The 25,772-nt window shown below is 35.8% G+C and overlaps 1 protein-coding gene across 2 annotated transcripts in view; it reads left to right on the plus strand.

Moving 5' to 3' along the window:
- The window catches only part of ttll7 (tubulin tyrosine ligase like 7), a 132,946-nt gene that overhangs the window by 26,982 nt on the left and 80,192 nt on the right, over positions 1–25,772 (plus strand). For both annotated transcript variants that reach the window (XM_031899718.1, NM_001142660.1), the window contains 5 exon segments: positions 661–728; positions 1,990–2,148; positions 2,757–2,973; positions 19,440–19,604; positions 23,671–23,829. In XM_031899718.1, the coding sequence (XP_031755578.1) occupies positions 661–728; positions 1,990–2,148; positions 2,757–2,973; positions 19,440–19,604; positions 23,671–23,829 (768 nt within the window).

The following is a 25,772-nucleotide window of genomic DNA, read 5'->3' on the forward strand; positions in this document are numbered from 1 at the left end:
AAAACCAATTCCAGAAGAAGAAAAGACATTATTTAATATTTTCAGAGCCTTAGTTATTTTTCACATATCTTTAGCTTTTAACCACAGAGTCTTCAAAAATTCTGTTTTATACATTTCTGTTCAGAGGCTTGTTTAATTAAATATTGAAGTTAAAATGTCACGTATAGACAAGTATTAAGAATGTGTCTTTGAAACAGCATTTTGTAACATGTACCATGATTGAACCATTAATATCTGATGAGGTTTCTTGTGCTCAAGTTGTCACACTCATAAAGAGATCCAAACGGAAAGCGCCAGGTGAAGTCTCACACGCTTAAAAACTGTTAAGGAGTTAATACTGCAGAGAAATAAGTATTTTATTTTGTGGAGGCTTACAGAATATAATGGTTTGATTTTTACTTTTGAGAAATGAAGGGGAATATCTGACATTTTGTGTTATTGATTTTTTTTAAGGCAAACCAATGTACAACATTTGCTGCTGTTAGTCCTAGTCAAGGTAGTTAGTTCTACAGTCTGAACAAGAAAATCACATTTAAATGCAAATTAGCTCCATCTAATTAAAATGAAAATGTGTTTACACCTAAGCCCCTCAGTAACACATAACATTTTTAACCTGCCATTATAATATGTGTGAATATTAATTCTTTTTGTTTACTTTAGAGAATAAATCATTTTCCAGGGATGGGAGAAATCTGCAGAAAGGATTGTCTTGCAAGAAATATGACTAAGTAAGTTTTAAAAACATCTTATTTGTATGATTTTTTCATTTTTCATTTACAAATCTACTAATATGGTAACTCATTAAAACGTAGGGTTTCATCTTCCAATCTAAATGGTGTTTGGTGTTTTCATTTATTTTATACAGCAACTGTATAATTGAAAAAAAATGTCACTCAGACTCATTGGGATTTTTCCGAGTTTTCTACACACTGTGGTTGTACCACAGAAGCAAGTTAATCTGCTGTCGTATTTATGAATATTAGGGTGAACCTAAGTACCCAAATGAAAAGCATATAGATATAAGAAGAACATACAGGCTTTATGTCATTTCATAGATGACATCTTACCTACTGCTGAGAGAACAATTATAGTATTACCTATTCTTGGGAGAATAGGAAATACTTAGTTTAAAACCGTGTCTTCTCCTTGTTACTGTGTTTACAGATGTCTTTCATTCATTGGGCATTTTGTTTGTACAACTCTGTTTTCAATAAGTTTGGAACACTGAGTAAAATATACATAAAAAGAATGGGACGATTTGCATATCATTTAAACCCTATATTAAATTACAGATAATATAAAGAAATGCATCATGTGCTGTCATCCAAACAATCTTCAGGGAAGGCCTTGCTTATTTTAACAATACAATCCCAAACCGCATTCTCTACAAATTACAAAGAACATGGCTCCGTAGTTAGAGAGTCTGGGTGCTAAACTGGCCTGCATGCAGGCCAACCCTATCACCTACTCAAAACATTTGCATTATCACGATAGACAAGTGGATCCCAAACTATTGAGCAGTTGTACTCTTATATCGGGAATGAATGGGACAACATATTACTTTCAAAACTACAGCAATTGTTCTCCTCAGTTCCCAAACATTTACAAAGTGTAAAAAGAAAAGACAATACAACAAAGTATGAAACATGCCCCTGTCCCGACTTTTTTGGAATGCGTTGCTGGCTTCAAATGAGTATATATATTTAGAAATCACTAAACCTTCTGAGTTTCTACATTTGATATGTTGTCTTTGTACTATTTGCAATTAAATATAGGGTTTAAATGGTTTCAGATCATTCCATTTTCTTTTTATTTGCATTATACACAGTCCCAACGTGTCCCACTGTACACAGTGTTCCAGAATTTTTGGAAATGAGGTTGTAGTTGAAATGTAGAGCTAAATGAGATTAACTTAATGTAGAGTTAGGGAGATGAATTAACCAGGGTTTATCCATGCATACTTCATCATTATTCAATTTGTTTTTACAGAATGATCAAGTGTCAACCTCATGAATATAACTTTATTCCTCGAACCTGGATATTTCCTGCTGAATACACCCAGTTTCAAACATATATTAAAGAACTAAAGAAGAAAAGGAGACAGAAAACTTTCATAATTAAGCCTGCTAACGGAGCAATGGGACATGGGTAATTTTTAATAAGTCACAAAGTTTGCCCAGGTGCAAACAAGTTTTATTATTTTGGACTTGAGTAATGTTTACTTTATTTCTTTAAATTATAAAATGAACCTCCCAACTACCTCTTGCCGTTTCCACTGACTTCCAAGGATTCTGTACAAAAGTGCGGGTGGGGGTGCTTTTTTTTTTACCCTAAAATCCTTAGGATGTTAAAGTATTCATACGTGCACTTCTGTGATGGGATCTGCAGACATTCGTGTTTGTGATCAGTTAGCTTAAAGGGGTAGTTCACCTTTAAATTCACTATTAATATAATGTAGACTGATATTCTGAGACAATTTACAATTGGTTATTTTTAATGGTTTTTCAGTTATTTAGCTTTTTGTTCAGCAGCTCTCCATTTGGTAATTTAGCAGCTATCTGGTTGCTAGGGTCTACAGTTGCTGTTGCTAGGGTCTTATTTGACATATATTGATCAGTAGAGATATGGGGCAGTGCAAAGGGTGTCTTTCTCGTTTGGGTGAGGCCATTTGAAACCAGGCAGTAGCTTCAGGGTTTCAGCTCAATCTGCAGTATATAATAGAAAACATATAGATAACGTAATATTTTTCTCAACAGAATATCGCTTACCAGAAATGGAGAAAAACTTCAAGCTCAGGATCACTTAATTGTACAGGAATATCTTGAAAAACCCTTTCTCCTTGAAAGTTACAAGTTTGATTTACGGATTTACATTCTCGTTACCTCCTGCGACCCTCTTAGAATATTTTTATATAATGATGGGCTTGTTAGAATGGGCACAGAGAAGTATCATCCTCCCTCTGAGTCAAATCTGGTAAGATGAAATATGTCTATCTATCCATCTATCTATCTGTGTTTATCTGTCTTTGTTTTAGAAATTACAAGACAGGGGCATACATCAATAAGTGCACTGACCTTTTTTTACAGATTTTAATATTGTGTTGATAAAGTATTTATGAAGTACCAATATATTTATTATGTTTTTATAGATAAACAAAATAGATACAACATAAGGTAGAGAGGATGATTATTAGTGCACTTAATAATGAAGGATAAAGGGAAATAACAAGCACAAATGATCTATTTAACAAAAAATGGACATAGTTCAATGTGCAAAGCACTGGCACAAAACCTTCTATATTTATGGTCCCATGGCTTTGTATAGTGAGCACTTAGGTTCAAGTATTTGTACTACCAGAATGAGGTGCAAAGAGTTGTGTCTGTCTCTGTATGTGGTGTTGCCTTTGTGTACCCATGCACTTGTGAGTACCCACAATTCCCCAGAGCCAAGATAGATCTCCTCACTTGTACAGGACAAGGCTACACTAGGGTGTTATTTACTTTAGCAAAAGTTTAGCCTTTAAAGTAACAGTAAAGGGTTCCTTCTATTTTGTACGTAGGATGCTAACAGCCTCAGAATAGTCCTATGCATTAAATTGTTTTTTATATCACAAAATATAAGCTAAACTTATCTTTTAATCACTCCATGTTAGAATGCTTCTCCTAAAATGGAGGTGTGATTTACAATTGTCCAATCAACAATCTCATTTATACATTTTTTAGCTTTTATTTAAAAGGAACTGTTGTGTCCAAATGTGGAGGTTTTGTAGTGGTTGCTTAAAAAAGTCTAATACAAGTATGAAATGGAACTAACCCTTCTACACGAAACTCTAAAAAAGAATCAAAAATCTCCCTCTGTAATAAACAAAGATAACCTTATACAAAAAAGAAAAGAGCTTTAACTAATTTAGAAAACGATAAGGATATAGTCATCAGAAGATCTGACAAAGGGGGTCAAAATGTCATATTAAATAAAACTGATTACTTTGTAGAAGCACCTAGACAGCTTTCAGATAGAGAATCCTACAAAGTATTAGAAAAAAATCCAACACCCCATTAAGCTATTAATATGAAGCTATTAATATGAAAAGCTATTTTCCTTTTTGAAAATTGACAACCCTAAAACAGCTATATTCCACTACCTACCCAAGTTCACAAAAAAGAAAGACCTCTCCTAGGGTGACCCATTATTGCCGGTATTGGGTCCCTAGGAGAGAATTTATGGGAATATATCGATTATTTCCTTTAACCTTTAGTTCTAAGACTTCCTAGTTATCTAAGGGATAGTGGTCATCTACTTCATGTACTCAAAGATTTTGAATGGGATGTCAATAATTTTAAATGGGCCTCTATAGACGTTACTTCATTATATTCTTGTATCCCTCACCAACTTGGCCTTAAAGCCATAGAATACCACTTGCTTCACTATAGTACTTAGAACTTTATGACATTTCTTCTGCAATCCATTAAATATCTCCTCACTCACAATTACTTCTACTTTGACAAGAAATACTAGTTACAATGTTGCGGTACGGCTATGGGAGCAAAATTCGCTCCATCATATGCCAATCTCTTCCTTGGCTGGTGGGAAGAACTACACATATATAACGATGAAAACACATTCTCTGACCATATTCAATATTATGGCCGGTATATAGACGATATTGTTCTAATCTGGTCAGGCACAAAAGATAATTTTACAGACTTTATTAATTACATCAACACAAACAATAATAACCTTAAATTTACTTCAGAAATTAATGATAACTTCATTCATTTTCTAGACATCACATTAAGCACAAAAATTTAATCTGTCACTACCACTATTTTCAGAAAAGATTGTTCTGCCAACACCCTGCTGAATGCACATTCATGCCCAACACCTTATTAGAAATATCCCATACAGTCAGTTTCTGCGTATTAGACGCATCTGTTCAGAGGACACATAATTTGTATCTAAATCAAAATATCTTTATTATCGTCTACTAGATAGAGGTTACCAAAAAAGTACCATCCAAGAAGCCTTTAATAGAGCCACATCAACAAATAGATCTGATCTCTTTAATATATATAAAGCAAGAAATTTCCCAGAAACCATGGCTATTTCTCGTAAGAATAAATCTTAAGTATTGTCATGTATTTTCACTTACAGCCCTCAATACAAGGCCATAAAGAATATTGTTAATAATAGCCTAACGATACTTAAAACTGACCCTATCTTGAGAAAAATCCTAGATAACGGATATAGATTTATAACTAGAAGCAAACACTTTAAGTAACAAACTATCCCCAAGTCTTATCCATCGAAATGCACCTACTGATACATCTTTAACCACTAGAGGGATGTTTAAATGTGGATCCATAACTTGTAACTTTATTGTCAAAACTCAAACCTTTGCTTCTACAGTTACAACAAATACTTTTCATATAAAACATTACATTATCTGTAACACAAAGTATGTTATTTACTTACTTACAGGCACTAAGTGTAATAAACAATATGTAGGCCGAACTAGCAGAAAACTTAAGGATAGAATCAGAGAGCACATCTTAAACATTACTAATGAAATATGTTTTACTACAGTAGCTAAGCACTTTAATGATTGTTCTAATAGATCTCTGTCCTACCTGAATATTATAGGGATTGATAGAGTTATCCCTGGTCCCCGTGGTGGAGACATAATTCAGGCTTTAATAAGAAAAGAAACCAAATGGATATTTTTTCTTAAAACCAGACAACCAAACGGTCTCAACTTTGATTATGATGTAACCTGTTATGTATAATCTGCCTAAAAGTATTGGATTTTCACTTTCACTCTCACTACTGAAATCTACTCTCAAATCCTTGTATATTTAACCTCCCACATTCTATCATTTAATTGTATAATTACATGATGTCTGTGATTGCCCAATTTCAGAGTCTTCCCATTGGCCACTTTGACTTTAAATATTGTGTATGTAGTAAATGTCAGTCAGCCTATGATTAAGTACTCTATTAGTACGAAACGCGTAAGGCTTTTGTTCTTTTTTTATATATGGATTAAATAAAATGTGTACACTTTTTTAAATTTAAACATGACTGCTGCTGTTTGATATATTATCTCTTGGGGATCGGAGTGCCTGCCTATACTATTTTTTCTACAAGTATGGGATCCCTTATCCTGAAAGCTCCGAATTACGGAAAGCCCATCTCCTATAGATTCCATTTTAATCAAACAATTCAGAATTTTAAAACGTATTTCCCTTTTCTCTGTAGAAATAAAACGGTACCTTGTACTTGTTCCCAACTAAGATATACCGTATATACTCGAGTATAAGCCGATCCAAATATAAGCCGAGGTACCTAATTTTACCTAAGAAAACTGGAAAAACTTATTGACTCGAGTATAAGCCTAGGGTGGGAAATGCAGCTGCTACTGCTAAGTTTCAGTAATCAAATAAATAATAAAAGGACACTCAGCGTGACCCCCTGTGAACTTTTCATAAATATATCATGCTGGCAGCTGCAGATTATGGAAAGGTGATTAGGGAAAGGTGGATGGAGGACCCTTTGACCCTCCTGCCTTGAAGAGTTAGAGCACTGGGAAAGACAAGATACATAAGCCTGAATTTATAGGGGAATTGTAAATGATATAAATAAATGGTTTTACTGTACCGAACAAGCTGGGTGCGCGCTCCCTCATGGACAGACGCGCATACGTGCAAGCGAGTGTGCGTGCGCATGCGTGCGCGCGAACGTCCATGCGTGGTGCTGAAAAACCCGGCTTATACTCGAGTATATACGGTAAATAATCATTTTTGAATGCAAAACAATCCTATTGGTTTTAATTAATGTTTTATTGATTTTTTAGTAGACTTAAGGTATGGAGATCCAAATTACGGAAATACCCCTTATCTGGAATACCCTTGGTCCCGAGCATTCTGGATAATGGGTCCTATACCTGTATAACATATCTGCAGTGTCCTTCCTAAAACATTTCCAGGTAGTTATTTCAAGGGTTTTAGTTCAGCAGTAATGTTTAAACAGTGACATACTGTAGTAACAATCTGTTACTGAACTACAGGTCCCAGAATGCGATGACAAACTGCTGGCAGGTTTAGTGTAGTATCATTTGGACAGTCACAAATAAAATCTTACTGGCGAAAAGGAGGAGAAAAAGAATCCTAGCTTGGGGAAGGAATTATTGCAAAAAGGCCAGGTACCTTGTGTTACTGAGGCAGCAGATATGATGCTAATCTTTAGTGTTAAGGGTACAATTGCATACTACTACAATCCTAGTGTAGTAGTAGAATTAGTGCAAAGCATCTAAAATGAAAGTTGAATATGTATGGGTGGTCTTCTAATGGAAATCAATCATAAATCAGAATGCAAAAATCATTTCTAATAAAGGAATGAATGTTTCCCCCAGTTTACAGCAATGTAAATGTTGAAAGTAATTTAAAATAACAAAAAAGGCTGAATTGCAAAAAGAGACTTTCACAGCAGCACTAATTAGTAATCGCACACCTTGTAATTCCCAATATGTGAAGCATACCTCTTCAAGATATGTGGCCCTGAGCATTTAATTATGTCTCCCAGGAAACCAACATAATATTGTATCATTACATTTCCTTATAATGGTAATGAGGCCCTTCAATGTGCATGAAAGCAATATAATACATTCCCTATTCAAAAACACACATTCCTATTCAATACAAAGTTCCTAAAATAGGACAGACACATGCTATGCAAGGTTCACTGAATATCAAATAATACTTCCCCAAACAGTTATTTATATATCATTTGTAATGAGTGAAAAAAGGGCTATAAATAAATGTTATTGTAACTGATGAATCTTTGAGTTTGCATGTTTTATCAGGAAGGGCCCATCTTTACCTCTTGTATCAGTTGCCAAATGTATTTTTGGAAAGTAATCAATATGTTCGATGTATAGAGCCATTTATTGTACAGCGCTTCAGAATATGTTGTGCCTTTATAAATACATTTTAATAATAATTATACTTAATACTGACTGCTTTTAAGACCTGTAACTGTGGTTTCATTTGTGCAGTGAATAATCAAAACACTTTTTGTTGCTGCAGTCAGGCATAATTTCTTTTACTATAGGTGAGCGCCAGCTAATGTTCTTTTGTTTTATATATATATATATAAAACAAATAAGTATATATATATATAGCAAACCACCAATGCTGGCACAAGGAGCCTGGTGCAGTTCCAGTATAATCTGAAGATGGCCAGAAAAAACAGGTCCGTACTCAAGGGTCTTATGCAGAGTTCAAGGTCTTCATGTTCAATAACCACCTTAAACTCTACATAAGACCTTTGAGCGCAGACCTGTTTTTTTTGTTTTACTCCCGCCAATATATAAATAAAACACTCACATCATTGAAAAACTGTTATGTAGGGATAGAACCGGAATATTAAAACATATCAGGAGCTTTGCCTGTGATGTTTGGAAATGTCAGTGAGGGTCCTTGAAGTGGAATACATTTACTGGTATGGTTATGGTTTGGTATGGTAGTATATTCTCATATACTGTACTTTTGAACTGCACATCTGAAGATATGAAATATTCTATTCTGCTCTATATTTGCTATATTGTATAAACAGTTCTTAAAGCGATACTGACACGTTCCTATAAAAATCCATAAAAACATTTCAGTATGAGTAAAGAGTTGCAGCACAAAAATATTAGTAGAGAAAAGTCCCCGTCCCCTGCTCTGTGATACTTTCCAAAGCCAGCATGGCTAAAGGCTCCTCCGCAGTTGTTTAAATCATAGTGCGCTGTCCCCAACCCTGTGTGTTGCCCCCAGGCCAATGTGCTGCAACGCTTCACTAATACTGACATGTTCCTATTGATTTTCATAAAACCATGTTAGTATCACTTAGTGATAAGTCATATAGCATACGTTGAAACCCCTAATGATGTAGGCAATAATAAATACTCTTTGGTAGTGCTAATAGTATATGGTAGTGCTAATAGTAGCCTCTAATGTTTCCTTGGCTTTCCAGATGGCAAATTTGAACACTGTTTATCTTGTATAAATAGTGTGAAGCATTTCTAGAAATTAGCCTAAAAAAAAAACGTATTATCCCTAAACAAACTGAATTGGTTTGAAATCTATTTTCCTGGGAAGGAATATCCAGAGAAATTCACATTAATTGTATCTGTGCTGTGAGAACATATTCTTATGTCTGATTTATTAATGGATTAAGAAAAACCATCAAAATAAGATTTTAGATGAAACTGAAAAAAGGACTATGTGTAGGGTACACACAACACAATAACAGATTTTGTACACTTCTTTCCTTCTACATATAAGTTTTTTTCATGTTGCCTTGTAATGCATTTAGATTGTCTCCATCAAAATAAATGTTATAACCCATTCAGTACAGCTAGAAATATGTATAATCTGACAAGTAAGGGAGTCCCTGAGCTTCCAAGCCGCAGAGGTTCCCTGAACTCTCACATGCCGTATTTGATCCTGATTATTATTGGAATAATCAGGGCAGCTCTATTTAATCACTTCATCCCCAAGCTAAAGGAAAGTTGTATTATCAGCATACACATCTGCATTTTCAAATAAACAGGGGAAAATGTGTACTTGGAAGTGGTTTCATATAAAAAAGAGATACGTGATTACGATAAATCATTTTACCCTGCTGCAAAATCGGTTGTGGAATACATAATGTATTCCCAGTATCCCTGGCAGCCGAAGCATTTGTTAGAGTTGCACAGAAGGAGATCGCTACACCCCCCCCCCTTTTTTTAATGTGTTGTGCTGGGCTTAGAGACTTTTTATTTTTAGCAATCATATCATTAATTTTTTTTTAATCTTTGTTAGGAAAGGTACGGACAAGGTCATTGTCTTACTGGATAACTCTAGGTAAATCATTTTCAGCACATGTAACTTAGTTATGCAGGTAAATCTTTATATATAAAATATTGTGACCCACACAAGAAGTAGGGTACAGGAATCTCTCTTGCAGGCACTACGCAAAGGTCCCCAGGGACTTGATATAATAAATAAGCACCATATACTTAATAGATCAATGTTGGTGGGTTACTTGTGTATTGATGCAACTGCAACACATATATTTTGTGGCCTGTAAAATCTACAAAATCAGCATATTGTGACTGTAAGCTTCCCTAGAGTGTTTGGAGGAGCAGCTTTTAGGCTTCAGCATATGTCAACCAGGCTGTTGTATCATAATTTTTTGGCTGTACATTAGTTATTCTCTGGAGCCAATGTATGTTGATTTATTGAGTATATGATGGTATTCAGACTGAGACCAACTTTATGCAGCCATGCGCTAGGTATTTTTCATAAGCCTTCTAAGTTACCCATTTATTTCTGCAGGTCCTCTGCCATGACTATACTTTGGTGCTGCAATTTTAGCTCTAAATGCAGGGCCTAATACTGTACACTTGCTTTTTAATTGTCTTGGCCATGGTAGAAGTGTAGTTGGTGGCAAGAGAAGTAAAAAAATAAGAAATGCAATGAAAATGTAATTTATTACACGAACAAAATATTGGAGTAAAAAACTACTATAGTGTATTCAGACTGATATAAGCATCACATATACACATACATACACATGATAAATGCACAAAATAAAAAAAAAAACATATACTTAGTTAATTTTGGTAAGAAAAGCAATAGTTCATGAAGTGAAACCCCTCCAAATGATCCCCGGTGCATATATACAAATATACAGGCATACATATACAGGTTTGGGAATCCCTTATATGGAAACCCGGTATCCAGAAAGTTCCAAATTACGAAATGTCCCTCTCCCATTGACTCCATTATGAGCAAATAATTCTAATTTTGAAAATAATTTACTTTTTCTGTAATAATAAAACAGTACCTTGTACTTGATCCCAGCTAACATATAATGAATCCTTATTGGGGCAAAACAATCCTATTGGGTTTATTTAATGTTTAAATGATTTTCAGCAGACTTAAGGTATGGATATCCAAATAACAGAAAGATCCCTTATCTGGAAAACCCCAGGTCCCGAGCATTCTGGATAAAATGTCCCATACCTGTACTGACCTATCAATACACTTGCAAACATACACGTACATATATTGTTCAATAAAATCATCCAAGCAACTCTAAAAGGAATTAAAATAATCTGCCATCACAACATCACTTGGCAGGGCATTCCACAACCTCACTGTCCTCACCATGAAGTGCTATTTGTGCTGCTTTAGTTCAAGTTTAAAGGGGTGGTCTCTAGTTCTTCGTTATTTTATATGTTAAAAGAGAATCCCCACTATATGTGTGTAGTGTCCTCTAATGTATTTGTAAAGGGTAATCATGTCGCAACACTTGTTTTCCAGAGAAAGAATTCTCTTTCCTCATAGTTTGATTATTCTGCTTCCTCTACAATTATAGTGGCATGTTTCTCTGCACACTTTACTTCTTATTAATATTCTCCTTTAGAACTGGCACCCTTACTGGTTTGTCCACCTTTTTGCAAAGTTTTACCAAACTGGTAGGACTTTGCAAAAGAAGCACTTTTACCAATACACACAGAGATTAGCAGCACATTCAGAAAAACCAGTGCGGACAGCCTGTGGTTAAGTGCTCCTGCATATGCCCTATTGCTTCCTCAACTATTTGCATACATTTTCAGCCAATGAGAAAGCTCTGACACACGCAGGAACACTGAGCGCTGTTCCTCCTTCGCTTCCTGTGTCTTTTCCTGCTGTCAAACTCTATAGCTGCTCTAGTTTGGGTAAGCTCCTGGTTTTCATTTAAAATAAAGAGCTAAACTCAATTTAATGTTAAAAGCATATCTCTTAATTCAAATTCAAATTTTCCTATAGAGCTAGATGCAATCAATGTGTCAACCTCACTTTCTCACATGATAACTCTATGGAAGTCTATGGGAAAAAAAATTGGACCTGAATTAGGAGAAACATTTTTACTCCTCAAATTCAATCTCGCCTATGATAAACCGTGAATTACAGTTTTTTTTCATTGATATGATAATAATATGATAATATGTGAACAAAGCTTATTTTTAAAAATGATTCCATTGGGGAAAATGGTGGACAACCCTTTTAAGGTGAGGTCTTACCAGTGACCTAGAAAGAGGCAAATTTATGTTTTTATTCGTTTTAGTCAATAGCCTTTTAAAAAGAGTATTTTATTTGGTTTATAAGACCAGGCCCAGATTTGTGGCAAGGCCATAAAGGCCTGGACCTAGGGCGGCACAAATTTGGGGGGTCAGCATGCCGCCCAAGCCCACTGCTCGTGAATGTGGTCAGCCTCGGGGCGCCCGGATAACAAATCCAGCGCTGTATAATACAGTGACTGACACTGCCTTGAGTAGTAAGGTTCATTATTTGCATAAACTACTAACTCCTATTGGCGTAACCCACTGTGTGAACCCTGGAATTATTACCATGTTCTCCTTCAGGTTTCCACAGTGTCAGCATGCATACGATTAAGCAGAAGAGGCAGGTTGGGAGCAATTGTGCTTGGAACAACTATACAGAAGGGCAAGGAGCAAGTACCTTTAATGAATAGTGACAGTGACAGTACTTACAGTGCCAACCTAAAGGACATTTAAGAACAAATTGAACTGTTTAGGAGCTTGAGTATATTTAGTGTCTAAAAAGGGCAGGACATCATAATAAAACAAGAGAACTTGTCCTGCATGTAAATACATGTGAGTATGTACAAACTGACATGAAAGTTTAACTGCTAGATTAGTATTTATCGACTTCATTACAGAGGAAGTTCTTCAAATGCAACTTAGGCTCCTCTGTAAAGTAAAAGACTGAATAGAGTGACAGAGGACATGATGTTTAAAAACCACTGAGATAAGTTTCTGAGCCGTTTCTTCCGTTTAATTCGTTTTGTTCGAGCCATAATAGGGCTTACATGTGGAAGTAGGTTTTTACTAAACAGCCCATCACCCCAAGTCTTTTGGGCTCCGAGGTACCAAGACCTTCACAACGTATTGTATCCAAATAACAAGCAGCTCCTTGGAAGAGCAGCACCCTCAGCACTGCACCTTGACTCAGCACAAGGTAAAAAGCACAGGCTGCACCAAAATCACCTGCCACAAGTGCCCTGTAACTGAACACTAAGGGATGTTGTTTTGATTCTTTGTTTTCACATAACTCCATACCAAAAATGCTAAAGCACTAACCCTACAAGCTCTAGGTCAAAGAAGTCAGGTTATTACACCGTACAATACAATCTCCAGTCAAAACTGTTTGTTTTTTGCATGGTGAAAGAAAATACATTTTATTGTAATGTAATGTTTATTTTTTGTAAAAGTCCAAGATATTATGGATAATATGTACTGCTAATATTATTAATTGGTTAAATTTTCTGAATGTTATCCAGTTGAGGAATGTGTCAGAAAACGAGGACTATTCTGATGTTGCTCTGTTAAGAAAAGACATCTTCTTCCTATCTTTGGACATGTTCCTTGACTGGATTGCATTCAGAAAATGAAAAGCAGGTGGTGCTGTTGTAACAAAATGCATTATATTAAAAGAACATATCTTTCTTAAAATTATTATTTATATAGCAGCATCATTTCATGCAGCCCTTTACAAGAATCTTAAAAGAAAGTTTTTTTTGTTAATTGCAAAGATGCTTATAGCTTATTTGAAAGGTTTACTTATTCTTTAAGTGTCAGAACCAGAGAAAAGAAAGTGATAAAGACATATTGATTTCAGTGCCAATTACATTTACAGATAACTTTAAAATCAATAAAAACTGGGGCTGATTTACTAAAATCAATTATAAACTGCACTAGTGCGGTTGTGAGTAGCAACAATCAGTTTAGAAAAATGATAGCAGAGATCTGTACCAGTGCAAATGAGTACCTATATTGATAAGCACTGCTGAATTCTAGGTATTCAGTACAGAATCTAAAAGCATTTCCTAAGGCTGGTATATGAGCGATGCAATGAATTGTTATATGCAAAATGTATGTAAGCAGCATAATATCTGCCTAGAGAACTGTAAATAGGAATTACGTAATACACTAATTGTTATTCAGATTTATTTGCAAGCACTGGCATTTGTGCAGTCATTACATATGGCAGCTGACAAAAGATGGATCTGTTTCCAAGAGCGCTGTCCATGAGCTGTAACAACAGCCGTATTATTCAGATCAGAATATAATATGTGCCTTGCCTTTTATTATTTGCTGAATGGATGGTTCTTGAAAATAATATGCACATAAGTGATAAACAAAACTAAACTTTGGGAATTGTGTAATAACATGAGCAGAATGTGCCCTAGTCTAGTTACCCAAAGCAGTGACAATGTCTTTTATTAATCTGACTGCATTTGATAAAGAATTGGTTGCTATGGGTTACTTGCCTGTGTTGCTTTACAACCCCATCTGTGTTTGTCCATGGAAAGAAACAATAATTCAGGAACCTCAAGAGATATCTCCAAGCCTAACAGTTACGAATTCAGAACATAGTGGCAGAATTTATTCTGACCTTGTGTGCAATGTTATACTGTCTGCTCACAACATTTTTATGGACATACGTTCATGTATTTATGTTCTTTAAAGACATTTGCTAATGGCAACTCTACTTTTCAAAGCTAAGGATTTGGACGTATAATTCTTTTTAGGGGTGCATTTGGCAGGTGCTTAGAAAGTAGATACAAGAGATATGTTATTATTCTGGGGTGATATGTCATCGCAGAATATGTTGTGCTGTATAAATAAAGGATAATAGTAGTAATAAATGTTATCCACACAGTAACAGGGTTATAATGGCATTTTGAAGGGGTTGTATTTACTATCTTCACAAAAAAAGGTAATTTGTATCTCAGAATGGATATGCTGTAGAGCTCTTGTGGCTGATTAATATACGGTGGTCTGCCATTTCTGCCAATGCTTCATTCAAGTTATTGAAATATAAATGAAAAGTCTATAGGTTGCAATACCACTTTTGCACTAGATTTGGCCACTTTCCAGGTTTTCCCATAAATCTCAATAGAACAATGTGAACTAATACAATGTAGCACAAATTTGTTATATTGAATAACAGTTATCTGTAAGATGAGACAGGTTGCTAATTTTTTGAGTCCTCTAGTAAGTATCCATTTATTGTGAATTAGATAATGCAGACCAATTAAAAAACATATAGGTAACTTACAATACAGTGTACCAAGTCATTTACTAGGAGATTCTAATTGCAATTATCAACATATTTCCAAAGCTTTCATGTTCTCCAGCATTGTACAGTGGAAGGGTGTATTGATCAAATATACAAATTATATACAAATACAGATCAATACAGGAGGTAAAAAAGGCCCAGTTCAATAGAACTTACAATCTCAGTAGATTTGTGTTTGTGACTTACTGCTAAAGTCACCTTAATGTTGATTAACGTTGTTATTTTATCCTATGTCCTGGTTTGGTTTGGCCAGAGGTAGTTTTAATGCAATAACACACACAAAAGGTTGCATTTCTCCCATTCATTACAATAATAGCTGCCTGTATGTCGACAGAGGTGACTTACACACTGAAAAGGCAATATGTCAGAGCTGCAATCAGCTGGGCAGCTGCCAGCATAAAGAAAATATCTACCATCATCTTCCAACTTCTATTTACATCTACTGTACTGTGCTTTTTGTATGAGGCATCGCAATCTCAGAACAGAAAGAAAAAGACAAGCTTCCCTACTTATATATATAGCCAGCAGGATCTATCTTTCACAGGGAGATAAATAGCTACCAAGAATATAAAGGTTCTATTGCTTCTTCTCAACTTGTCAGAAACAAGTTAATATGCTTCTTTATTGTCAGGCACCATAATCCAACACTGTGTCACAAAAATAGATTTACATGTATGGGACCTGTTATCCAGAATGTTCAGGACCCGGGGTCTACTAAAAAATCATTTAAATATTTAATAAACCCAACATGATTGCTTTAATTATATCTTAGTTGGGATCAAATACAAGGTCCTGTAGTTGAATTCGTTAATTAAAATTAAGTCAATGGGAGATGGCCGTCCCATAATCAGAGCTTTTTTGGATAATGGTTTTCTGGATAACGGATCCTGTACCTGTAGTGCAAAAAAGACTGAAAATATATGAAAAATGATTTAATGTATTGCTTGTGGCAGTTAAGGATATGGTAGGAATAGGAGACTGTACATCTTTTGGAATAATCCTGGTTACATATGCTGTCATTCTTTTTTGCACTTCCCAGAATGTTTATGGGTAGGACCAGAGGAGGAGGGTGAAATTTTTGGTTTAGAATGCTACCTATTGAGCATTTTATATCAAACGTCATTTAATCATTTACTGATATTTGGCAGTTGGCCTCTGCTTAGACTCCTTAATACTGGCGTGTTTCTGTAATTATAAGTAATGCACAGAGTTTTATTTTCTATTTAGACACCTGAGGGCACCATCTTCAAGGGGGCAGCCCTTGGGTGCTATATGCAGAAAAAAATGCATTTACAGCATTACTAATTTCCTGGTTTGTTTTAAAAGTGAACCCTAAGCTGACCCGACCCATGAGCACTTACCCCCCTCGTGGAGGTCTGACCAGTCTGAGTATGAAGAACTGCTTGCCAATCATTATAGGCTGGTGGAAGTTGTGGCTACACCTGAAATACCTGAAAACTCAAGGAAATATTGCCATAGTGCTTCAGATTACCACCCTGTCTTCTTGCAGCAAGGGATTTCACCCCATCCTCAGTATTTTATTTTCTTAATGGTCTTTTTGCACAGTGGTGTTCTGTGGCTTCTTTCACTTAAGAGCAACAGTGTAGTTCTTTTAAGTTTACATATTTGCTGTCCCTGGCCACTTGTCAAAGCAATTAATTGAAGCCCTTCTGCACGGATAGTTGTATGTAACTAACACGGGCAGATAAATAACTGTATGGACACTGAAAGCAGGAGACATAAAATAAATGTATTGCTGATGTCTAACTGCTGCAGTTTTTCAAAAGGTGAACTGCTTCTTTAATAATGCACTTATTTTAAAGTCACGCAAAAATCAAGTTTTCAAAAATCTTTCTTTGTTCTTTTCTAAAAGCATTGGGATGCAATGTAGTAAAATAGAACTAGTGCCAGCATTTCTACATTGGGCCACTGGGTGGAGAGCTGGTTACATAAAATGAAGCACATGTAGGAATGTGCTTTAAATGCAGGCCAGTTGTAATCACTGAGGATCTGAATGCCGATTGATTCATTATTTACATTTGGTTTTTTAGTTTACATTTAATTGTGTGTGTTTTTTATTTTGTGTGGGAATGAGCCTTACTTTCATAACTGGGCCTATTACCAAATATATCCTTAGTACATTTGTTAACGTATTCCAGTTCAGGATAATGGAAAGGATTGGGAGAGATTTAGATTTTAATAAGTGACATTGTGACTGTGTTAGTGGTTCTCACATGGCAATGCTTGCAGCCAGGTTTGTCTGGAGGTGTTCCACTATCTCATCAGTACACACCTGGTGTCGAGCAGTGATGCCTAACAATGTGCCGTCTATCGGCAGCCAAGTCTTGCACACATAGCATGTGCGCTCTGTCATTCAGGATTCTTTTTGGCATTTTCCAATAAAAGATCAGGAGAAAGTGGAAATAAATCATTATCGCAGTGAATACAAAATCTACAAAAAAAGAGCATGGTCACTTGATGCACCAGCAACCAGTATTCAAAAGTGTACAGGGTAACTGGATTATTCTTATAGAACTGCTTAAAATTGCTGCTCAGCTTTCGCCACCATAAACTATAAATGTGCGTGTTTACGTGCTGGATAAGCTTCAGAATTTTCTTCATACAAGTATTGAAACGAAAAAGGCTTCTTTCCAAAAGTATTTATGATCTCCTAAGAGACTTAATTTCCTGATTTTAATAAGCAAGTCACTAACCACTGCTCAGGCTCTCACTTGCCAAATAAAAATCCTTCTAATTGACATAATTATAAAAGAACGCAGTATCGATCTCCTTGACTTATAGGTTCTGTAGACTTAAGCTCTTCAGCTCTCTGTGGTTTTTTTTTTTCATTAAATGTGTAGCAGGAACACCCCTTTGATACATGTAGTCTTTATTAATAATATTTATATTCTATATTCTGAAGTGCTGTACAGTAAAAGGGTAAATATATCTGGTGTACAATGACATAGAAATACTAATTAAATTAAGGCAATCCCTGCTCATTAGAACTTTATATCTGAATGTTGCTTGTAACACAAGATCTCAAGATTTGAATCCTGGTTCAACCTTTAGGTTCAGTGATTTAGTCAGTTCATAGTATCTCCTGGTGGGCTATCACAATAAGCCCATTAATGGCTGCTTTAAAGAGGAAACTGAGATGAATACTTGATCGAGTAGCATTAACACACAACATTTTTCATAAAATTACTAATGGCATATAAACAACCCTTTAGCTTTTGCACTGATGTTGGGAATGTTAGTTTTCAACAGCTGGATGAGTACGAAACTAAAATCTCTGCTCTTAGACACAGATTAGAGCATGCATTTTCTCATTAGCACAAATATTTTCAGACATTACATTTCTAAATGTAAAAGCCATCCTGGGATTATATCTGGTAGGGATAATTATTCTTAGATGTTCTGTCATTGTCAGCTATACTTCTCAGGGGCTATGCTACAAAGACTTCAGGGATGCATACAGCAATTGCAGGTTAAATGTGCATCAACGCACACGTTCATTTTGAAAACTCTTCAAACTGTTTTTTTTTTTGCATTTCTTCATACCACGTTCCCATCAATAGAAATCTTTTACACTTGGAGATTCCAGCATGGGGTCTCTCTGGAGATATCAAACTAATGTAGATTGTAAGCTCTTTTGGGCAGGGCCCTCTTCACCTCTTGTATCGGTTATTGATTGCTTTATATGTTACTCTGTATGTCCAATGTATGAAACCTACTTATTGTACAGCGCTGCAGAATATGTTGGTGCTTTATAAATAAATGTTAATAATAAATAATAATGTATATTTGACACAAAACATTTCCATGTTCAGTATTGGACAAAAAAATGTTAAACAAGCACAGAAAAAAAGATTAAATGGTTTCGTCCAAGATTGGGCAGATGGAGAGGTGTAATTTGTAAAAACATTATCTCTGGCACATGAAACACTATTGACTGTGACAGTTGGATTTCATTTTGCTCGGAAATATGCTAATAGCCTTGCACATATTCCTGTTTCGTGTAATTACTGCTTAGATGAAAATTTGCAGCTCACATGCATGTAAAGTCTTGATAAATGAATCAAAATATTGAGTTCTGTAAAGTATCCTGATGATGCTGTGTTATCTCCTGAAGTGCAAAATAAACTGTCAGATTCCATGTTTATTCCAAGTTACCATTTACCCATGATTTTAATTGTACTGTTTCCATGGTACTCTGGCACCAACCTGCAAATTCTTGTCATGTGATTATCTCTTTTCCAGAGCCAGTTGTACATGCATCTGACAAACTATTCCGTTAATAAGCATAATGAAAACTTTGAACGTGATGAAACAGAGAACCGAGGCAGCAAGCGCTCCATCAAATGGTTTACAGAATTCTTACGAGCCAATGATTATGACATCAGCAAATTTTGGAACGATATTTCTGTAAGCTGTAGTTGGATATAGGGAATATCAATCATGTATATGGAACAAAGCTTGTCTTATTGCTTATCTTGTGATAACTCTTTTATAGACTACTGTATGTTGAACTATGGAAAAAAAACATAAGATAAGAGAATTGCCCTGCTAAAAAATGTAAATGTACTAGAAGGGTAGCAAACCTTCTAATGGTATTGCATTTAGAATATGCCCCCTGGTTTTTAGGAATACATGGTTAGATTGAGGCATAGGTAGTTTTTAAATCTATATTTCTAAAAACCTGTGTATCTAAACTAACACATCCCTTAAAATCAATGTTAAACCCCTGATTAAACTTAAATAATTAGTAGGGATGCACCAAATCCAGGATTTGGTTCAGTATTCGAACCGAATCTTAATTAGCATAAAGTAGCATATGCCAATTAGCATTCAGAAGTGTTAAATGTTACAGGAAAAAAAACATTTTCAGCACAATTTTGCGCCAATTTTGCGACACCTTTCGTATCATAATTAGCATATGCTAATTTGGATTCGGTTTGGTATTCGCCCCAATTTCATCGGGGCGGGGGTTCGGGGGTTCGATCCAATCAAAAAAACTGGGTTTGGTGCATCCCTAATAATTTAGCCTAATTAATCCCCACTGCAATCCTAAAGTAATATTGGAGAGCACTAACCAGTTCTAGAAAAAGAAGTTCCCTTGCATTTGATTGTCCTCTTTGTAAAGGATGAACTACAGAAGACTCTATATCCCTTCATCGTATGGAGCAATATTATATTTTAATCCCAGGGTATTGCTTTCATGGGTTAGTGCCTAGGTGTAAATTTGGCCAGAGACTGGTCAAGGTTAATGGTACAAATAAATGAGAGTGTTTACTGCCATAATAAGAATGACATCCCTATTTAACTGAAACACAGCACATTGTACACACAGCCTTGTACCTTGGTATCCAATAAATTACCCATGGGGAAGAGAATATAAAATTCAATATCTGTCACTGTACTGCATAATAAATAATACTGGGTTTTGTTCTTTAACTAGTCAAGTCTTTTAAATATATCATGTAATATGTTCTTGTGATCTTATTCTGAGTATTATGCTTTCATTAAACATTCTCATATGCTATAGTAAATGACACCGTTTCCAGGTATACATATAGAAAGATGATGAGAGGGAGCTAAAACAAAAGCTTCTGAGAACTGTTTTACTTATTAGTTTTTCTCAAGGGCAAGGCATTGCATGCACACTCAACAGATAATTAACATTCTTTTGTCTAAGCAAAATGGTGCCACAGAAAGACTTGGATTGAAATCAACATCAAGCTATAACACAAGTGATAACTGTACATAATTTCAGTTATGGTATTTATAGTTTCTATGTGTATTGTACGGCGAAGCCAACTACATACATCTCTGTTTTTTACTGTTAATAGTCATATTCTAAAGGCAATTTCAATACTAGGGATTAAAAGGATTCCACTGTGCAACTTGGTTTCATGCACAAGCACTGTAAAAGTCTCCCATAGTAGCCAATGAGATATTTGCTCTCAGCCTTAAACTATCCTTGAACAGTATAAGCAAATGCTGGTTGTTGCTGTTTATGGGACCAGAGACTATACTGTGTGTATAATTAAACATACAGGACTGGTTTTGACTGCATGTACCATTTCATGCTGAGATAGCCCTCTAATCAAGGCTCCAATTCCTACAATATGATCGAAAAAAAAGATATGAAGGCAGATACTCTGGATGAGAGAATACCCCCAACGTTTTGGCTCAAACGCCTTTTTTTACATCATGTTTTTGATGAATTAAATGCTTTTTTAACTATAATACCTCCCTAGGGAAGTTTTTTCTGGTGTGCAGGGTTTATATGGGGATTTACTGGTATATATAGTCCTCTTATGGGGGGATTGTTCAAACCCTAGCACTTTGATACTATATACTTTGTATACATTTGTATATATTTTTTTTGTGGTTAAAGGGCAAGAATATTCTAGCCCGGAGTGCCCTCTATTATTCTAAATTTCCAATTCCTACAATGCCTTGCACGCTTATATAGTTCTTTTTCTTTACTGGTCAATTAATCATAGAATGTTTAAGTTATTGTGGGAACTGGAGTCTTGGCTGGAGGACAGCTGCCTGTTGGTACATTGTTTCAACTACTCATGTAGTCAGAACCAGAAATGTAGAGAATAGCAAAGGACAGACAGATGTTGCTTTTTTATAGCACTTGCATTTGCAAAAAAATTAAATATCCAAAAACGCGTAATTAATGTGTATTGGAAAGTTGCTTACAATTAATTTGCTTTTCAGTATGCAAAATGTTATATTTGAGCTTCCAACCTCAAATACAGGTATGGGGTCCATTATCTGGAAACCTGTTATCCAGGAAGCTCCAAATTACAGGAAGGCCATCACGGATAGACCCCATTTTAATCAAATAATTCATGTTTTAAAAAACAATTCGCTTTTTCTCTGTAATAATAGAACAGTGCCTTGTACTTGGTCCCAGCTATGATATAATATCTATATATATAAAAGATATATATTATAAACAATCCTATTGGATTTAATTAATTTTTAAAAATTATTTTGTAGACTTACAATGGATGGAGATCATATGAAAAGATTTCTTATCCAGAAAACCTCAGGTCCCAAGCATTCTGGATAACAGGTCCCATGCATGTATCATAGGCCCCAACTGTCCCGCTTTGCGCAGGACAGTCCCTGTTTTTGCCCACTGTCCCGCTGTTCCGGATACTTACCAAACTGTCTCGCGGTGCCTTTAAGTGTCACCACTGTCTTCCTTCAGGCGTCACCACCTCCTTCAGGCGCTTTGGGTCATCTTAGTCCTTTTCGTCGTTTTCTGAATGTCTGCTGGTGCTGCTCAGACTTACGCTGGTGCTGCTGTGCCTTTATCTACTACTCTACAAGCTCTACTTACTGCTCCATCTTTTAAAAAAAACAAGCTTGGTTTTTTAAAAAATGTAAGTAAAGTAAGTAGAGCTTGTAGAGTAGTAGATAAAGGCACAGCAGCACCAGCGTAACTTTTGTGACCCACAGCCTGAGCAGCACCAGCAGCCACAACAAAAAAAACTGAAATGACCTGAAGTGCCTGAAGGAGCTGGAAAGGGCCGAAGAAGAAGACGTGAAGATCCAAAACGCGCAGGAAGAAGACGTGAGGATCAAAAAACAGCAGTGACAGAAGGAGCCAGGAAAACCCGAAGGAAGCCGAGGAGACCTGAAAACAAGTGGTATAATTAAAGGCACTGCAGGACACTTCGGTAAGTATCTTGGACAGCGGGGTGGTGTGCAAAAACAGGACATCTGGGGGTGTGGCCACATAGTGAGTGTGTCCAATTTTTTTTCCATATTTTGTCCATCTTTCCCATTTTCAAATGTTGGGAGGTATCATGTATTGTAAATAATCCAGGTTTAACTAGTTTATTTTTCTTCAGAAAATTTCAGGGAATTAAGACATATGATTCCCAAATAATTAAATAGGTACAGGTATGGGACCTGTTATCCAGAATGCTCTGGACTTGGGGTTTTCCGGATAAGGGATCTTTCTGTAATTTGCATCTCCATAACTTAGGTCTGCTGAAAATCATTTAAATATTGAATAAACCCAATAGGCCTGTTTTACCTCCAATAAGGGTTAATTATATCTTAGTTGGGATCAGGTACAAGGTACTGTTTTATAATTACAGAGAAAAAGGTAATGATTTTGAAAAATTTGAATTATTTGCTTATAATGGAGTCTATGGGGGATGGCCATTCAGTAATTCTGAACTTTCTGAATAACGGGTTTCTGGATAAGGGATCCCATAACTGTAATATTATGTCTATTTTAACAAAATATACAAGATTACAGGTATATTTATTTTGTAGTTTATCAGCTATTGGACTACATTTCCCAGCAGCAGTTGTCAGTAAAATTGGCAAATTTATTTCAGTAACAGCAGGATGGTAATAGATTGGGCATCCTTGCAATACAAAATAAATTATATAACTCTGAGAATAAATTTGTAAAGCTTCTTTCTCTTTTCATACACTTGCTGTTATCAACTAGGACCTGGTTGTAAAGACGCTGATAGTTGCAGAGCCTCATGTTCTTCATGCGTATCGCATGTGTCGACCTGGGCAGCACCCTACCAGTGAAAGTGTCTGCTTTGAAGTCTTAGGATTTGACATCATTTTGGACAGAAAACTAAAGCCATGGCTCCTTGAGGTAAGACCACAGCAGAATTGAATTCTATTTGATCTTTTTTTTTTTTTTTTTACTTGCATTACAGTATTTCTGTTGGATTGGGTAACTGAGATGCTGAAATTTAGAGAAAATTGAGTTAACTTATTACTGTGCTATGTCTGTTCCATTCTGTAGTAATTATCTCTTAATAGGACTTTTTATCCAGTTTAGTGGGGAAAAACACCCTGTTTATGAGTAGACCTTTCTTTCCTGTACTGTTTTTACTCCGAGTAGAACATATGGGTAAGGTTATAATTACCAAAGACCCTTGCCTATTTGTTATTTAGCATTTATCCTTGTGCATAAAAGCATTGCCTCCCAGTAGCCAGTATATGTATGTATGTATGTATGTATATTTTTATTTATAAAGCGCTACTTATGTACGCAGCACTGTACAGTCGAATATTATAGAATATGATAGATTTGTTGCTTTATTTTACTAAGAAATATCTTCATCAATGTTAAACCTGTTGTTTTCCAAAATGCAATCACTCAGTATAATACCATTTTAGAACCTAAGCCAATGTATTGTGTTTTGATATCTTCTTAAAGGGCGCCAATAGGAAAACTGTCCCCCTCATCGGTGGCGCAGTTTAATAAAGACGGGGCAAAATAATACTATTTTTGCCATCAAATACTGTTCTCAAGCACTATGCTGCCAACACCGGGAGGTAGCTTCCAGTATGGGCAGCTGTGTTGGGGCCCATGCATGCCCATAATGAGAGAACTGGGCACTCAGTCATTATCTTCATGCATGAGCCCCAAGATGGCTGTTTCCAGATGGCACTTGCAAAGGGTATTTTCTTGCAAAAATAGTATTGTTTCCCCCTACCAGAGTGCAATCTTTATTGGGCTACACTCTAAGATAAGGGAAAAATTTTATTATGATAGGTGCCCTTTAAGGTGTTTGGTAAAAGTGGTTAATATGACTCATTATCAAGTCCCTGATTATGAGATGAATCTCATCAGTATGCTGTTTTGTTACTTATTTCTTCCTTTGCTTTGAAATTGGGGTAGAGTTTCTAGGGACTATTGTTTATTTAAATATTTCCTGGTACTGTGCATTATTGTAGTTGTTCTTGTGTAGATATGTATTTCTGTTAAGGTAAATACTGCATGCCAGCAGCAACAGCTGATGGTTATTCAGCAGCAACAAAATATGGTTATCATCTGTCTTTTCTTGCTTCTCAGCATGACTTTTACAGTCTCCCCTCCTGCAAATGTATAATTACATCTATTGCATGGTTTATGAGACTTTACTGTACAGGTATAGGACCCGTTATCCAGAATGCTTGGGACCAGGGGTATTCCGGATAAGGGGTCTTTCCGTAATTTGGATCTCCATACCTTAAGTCTATTAAAAAATCAATAAAACATTAATTAAACTCAATAAGATTATTTTGCATCCAGTAAGGATTAATTATACCTTAATTGGGATCAAGTACAAGGCACTGTTTTATTTTTACAGAGAAAAAGGAAATCAATTTTTAAAATCTGAATTATTTGCTTATAATGGAGTCTATGGGAGACATGCTTTCCGTAATTCGGAGCTTTCTGGATATTGGGTTTCCGGATAAGGGATTCCATACCTGTATATGACATTTCTGTCACTGCCCACCAATGATAGCTGTACCTGTCATAGTCATTGGAGCATGGGCCAGTGCTTTGTGTCTTTAATTAAAGAGCAAAAAATGAAATCCTCTATTTTTTTCGCTCACAGACTAAACATCAGCAAGTCTTCCTCTAGCGGACCTTTTGGTATTGGGGTTCCTCTGAGTACTGGTTACTCTCTGACCTGCTTCTTCAGCTCCTTTAGCAGACCCACTTAAAACCTCCTGTAGCCTAGAAACTGGAGTTTGCTTGTTTTTAAGTGAAAAGACTTGACATAGGCAGTGTCAATTCCTATGCCCTTTCCCTTCTATGTA

Source organism: Xenopus tropicalis, chromosome 4 (genome assembly GCF_000004195.4).
Source record: "Xenopus tropicalis strain Nigerian chromosome 4, UCB_Xtro_10.0, whole genome shotgun sequence".
In the NCBI taxonomy this organism is placed as follows: Eukaryota; Metazoa; Chordata; class Amphibia; order Anura; family Pipidae; genus Xenopus; species Xenopus tropicalis.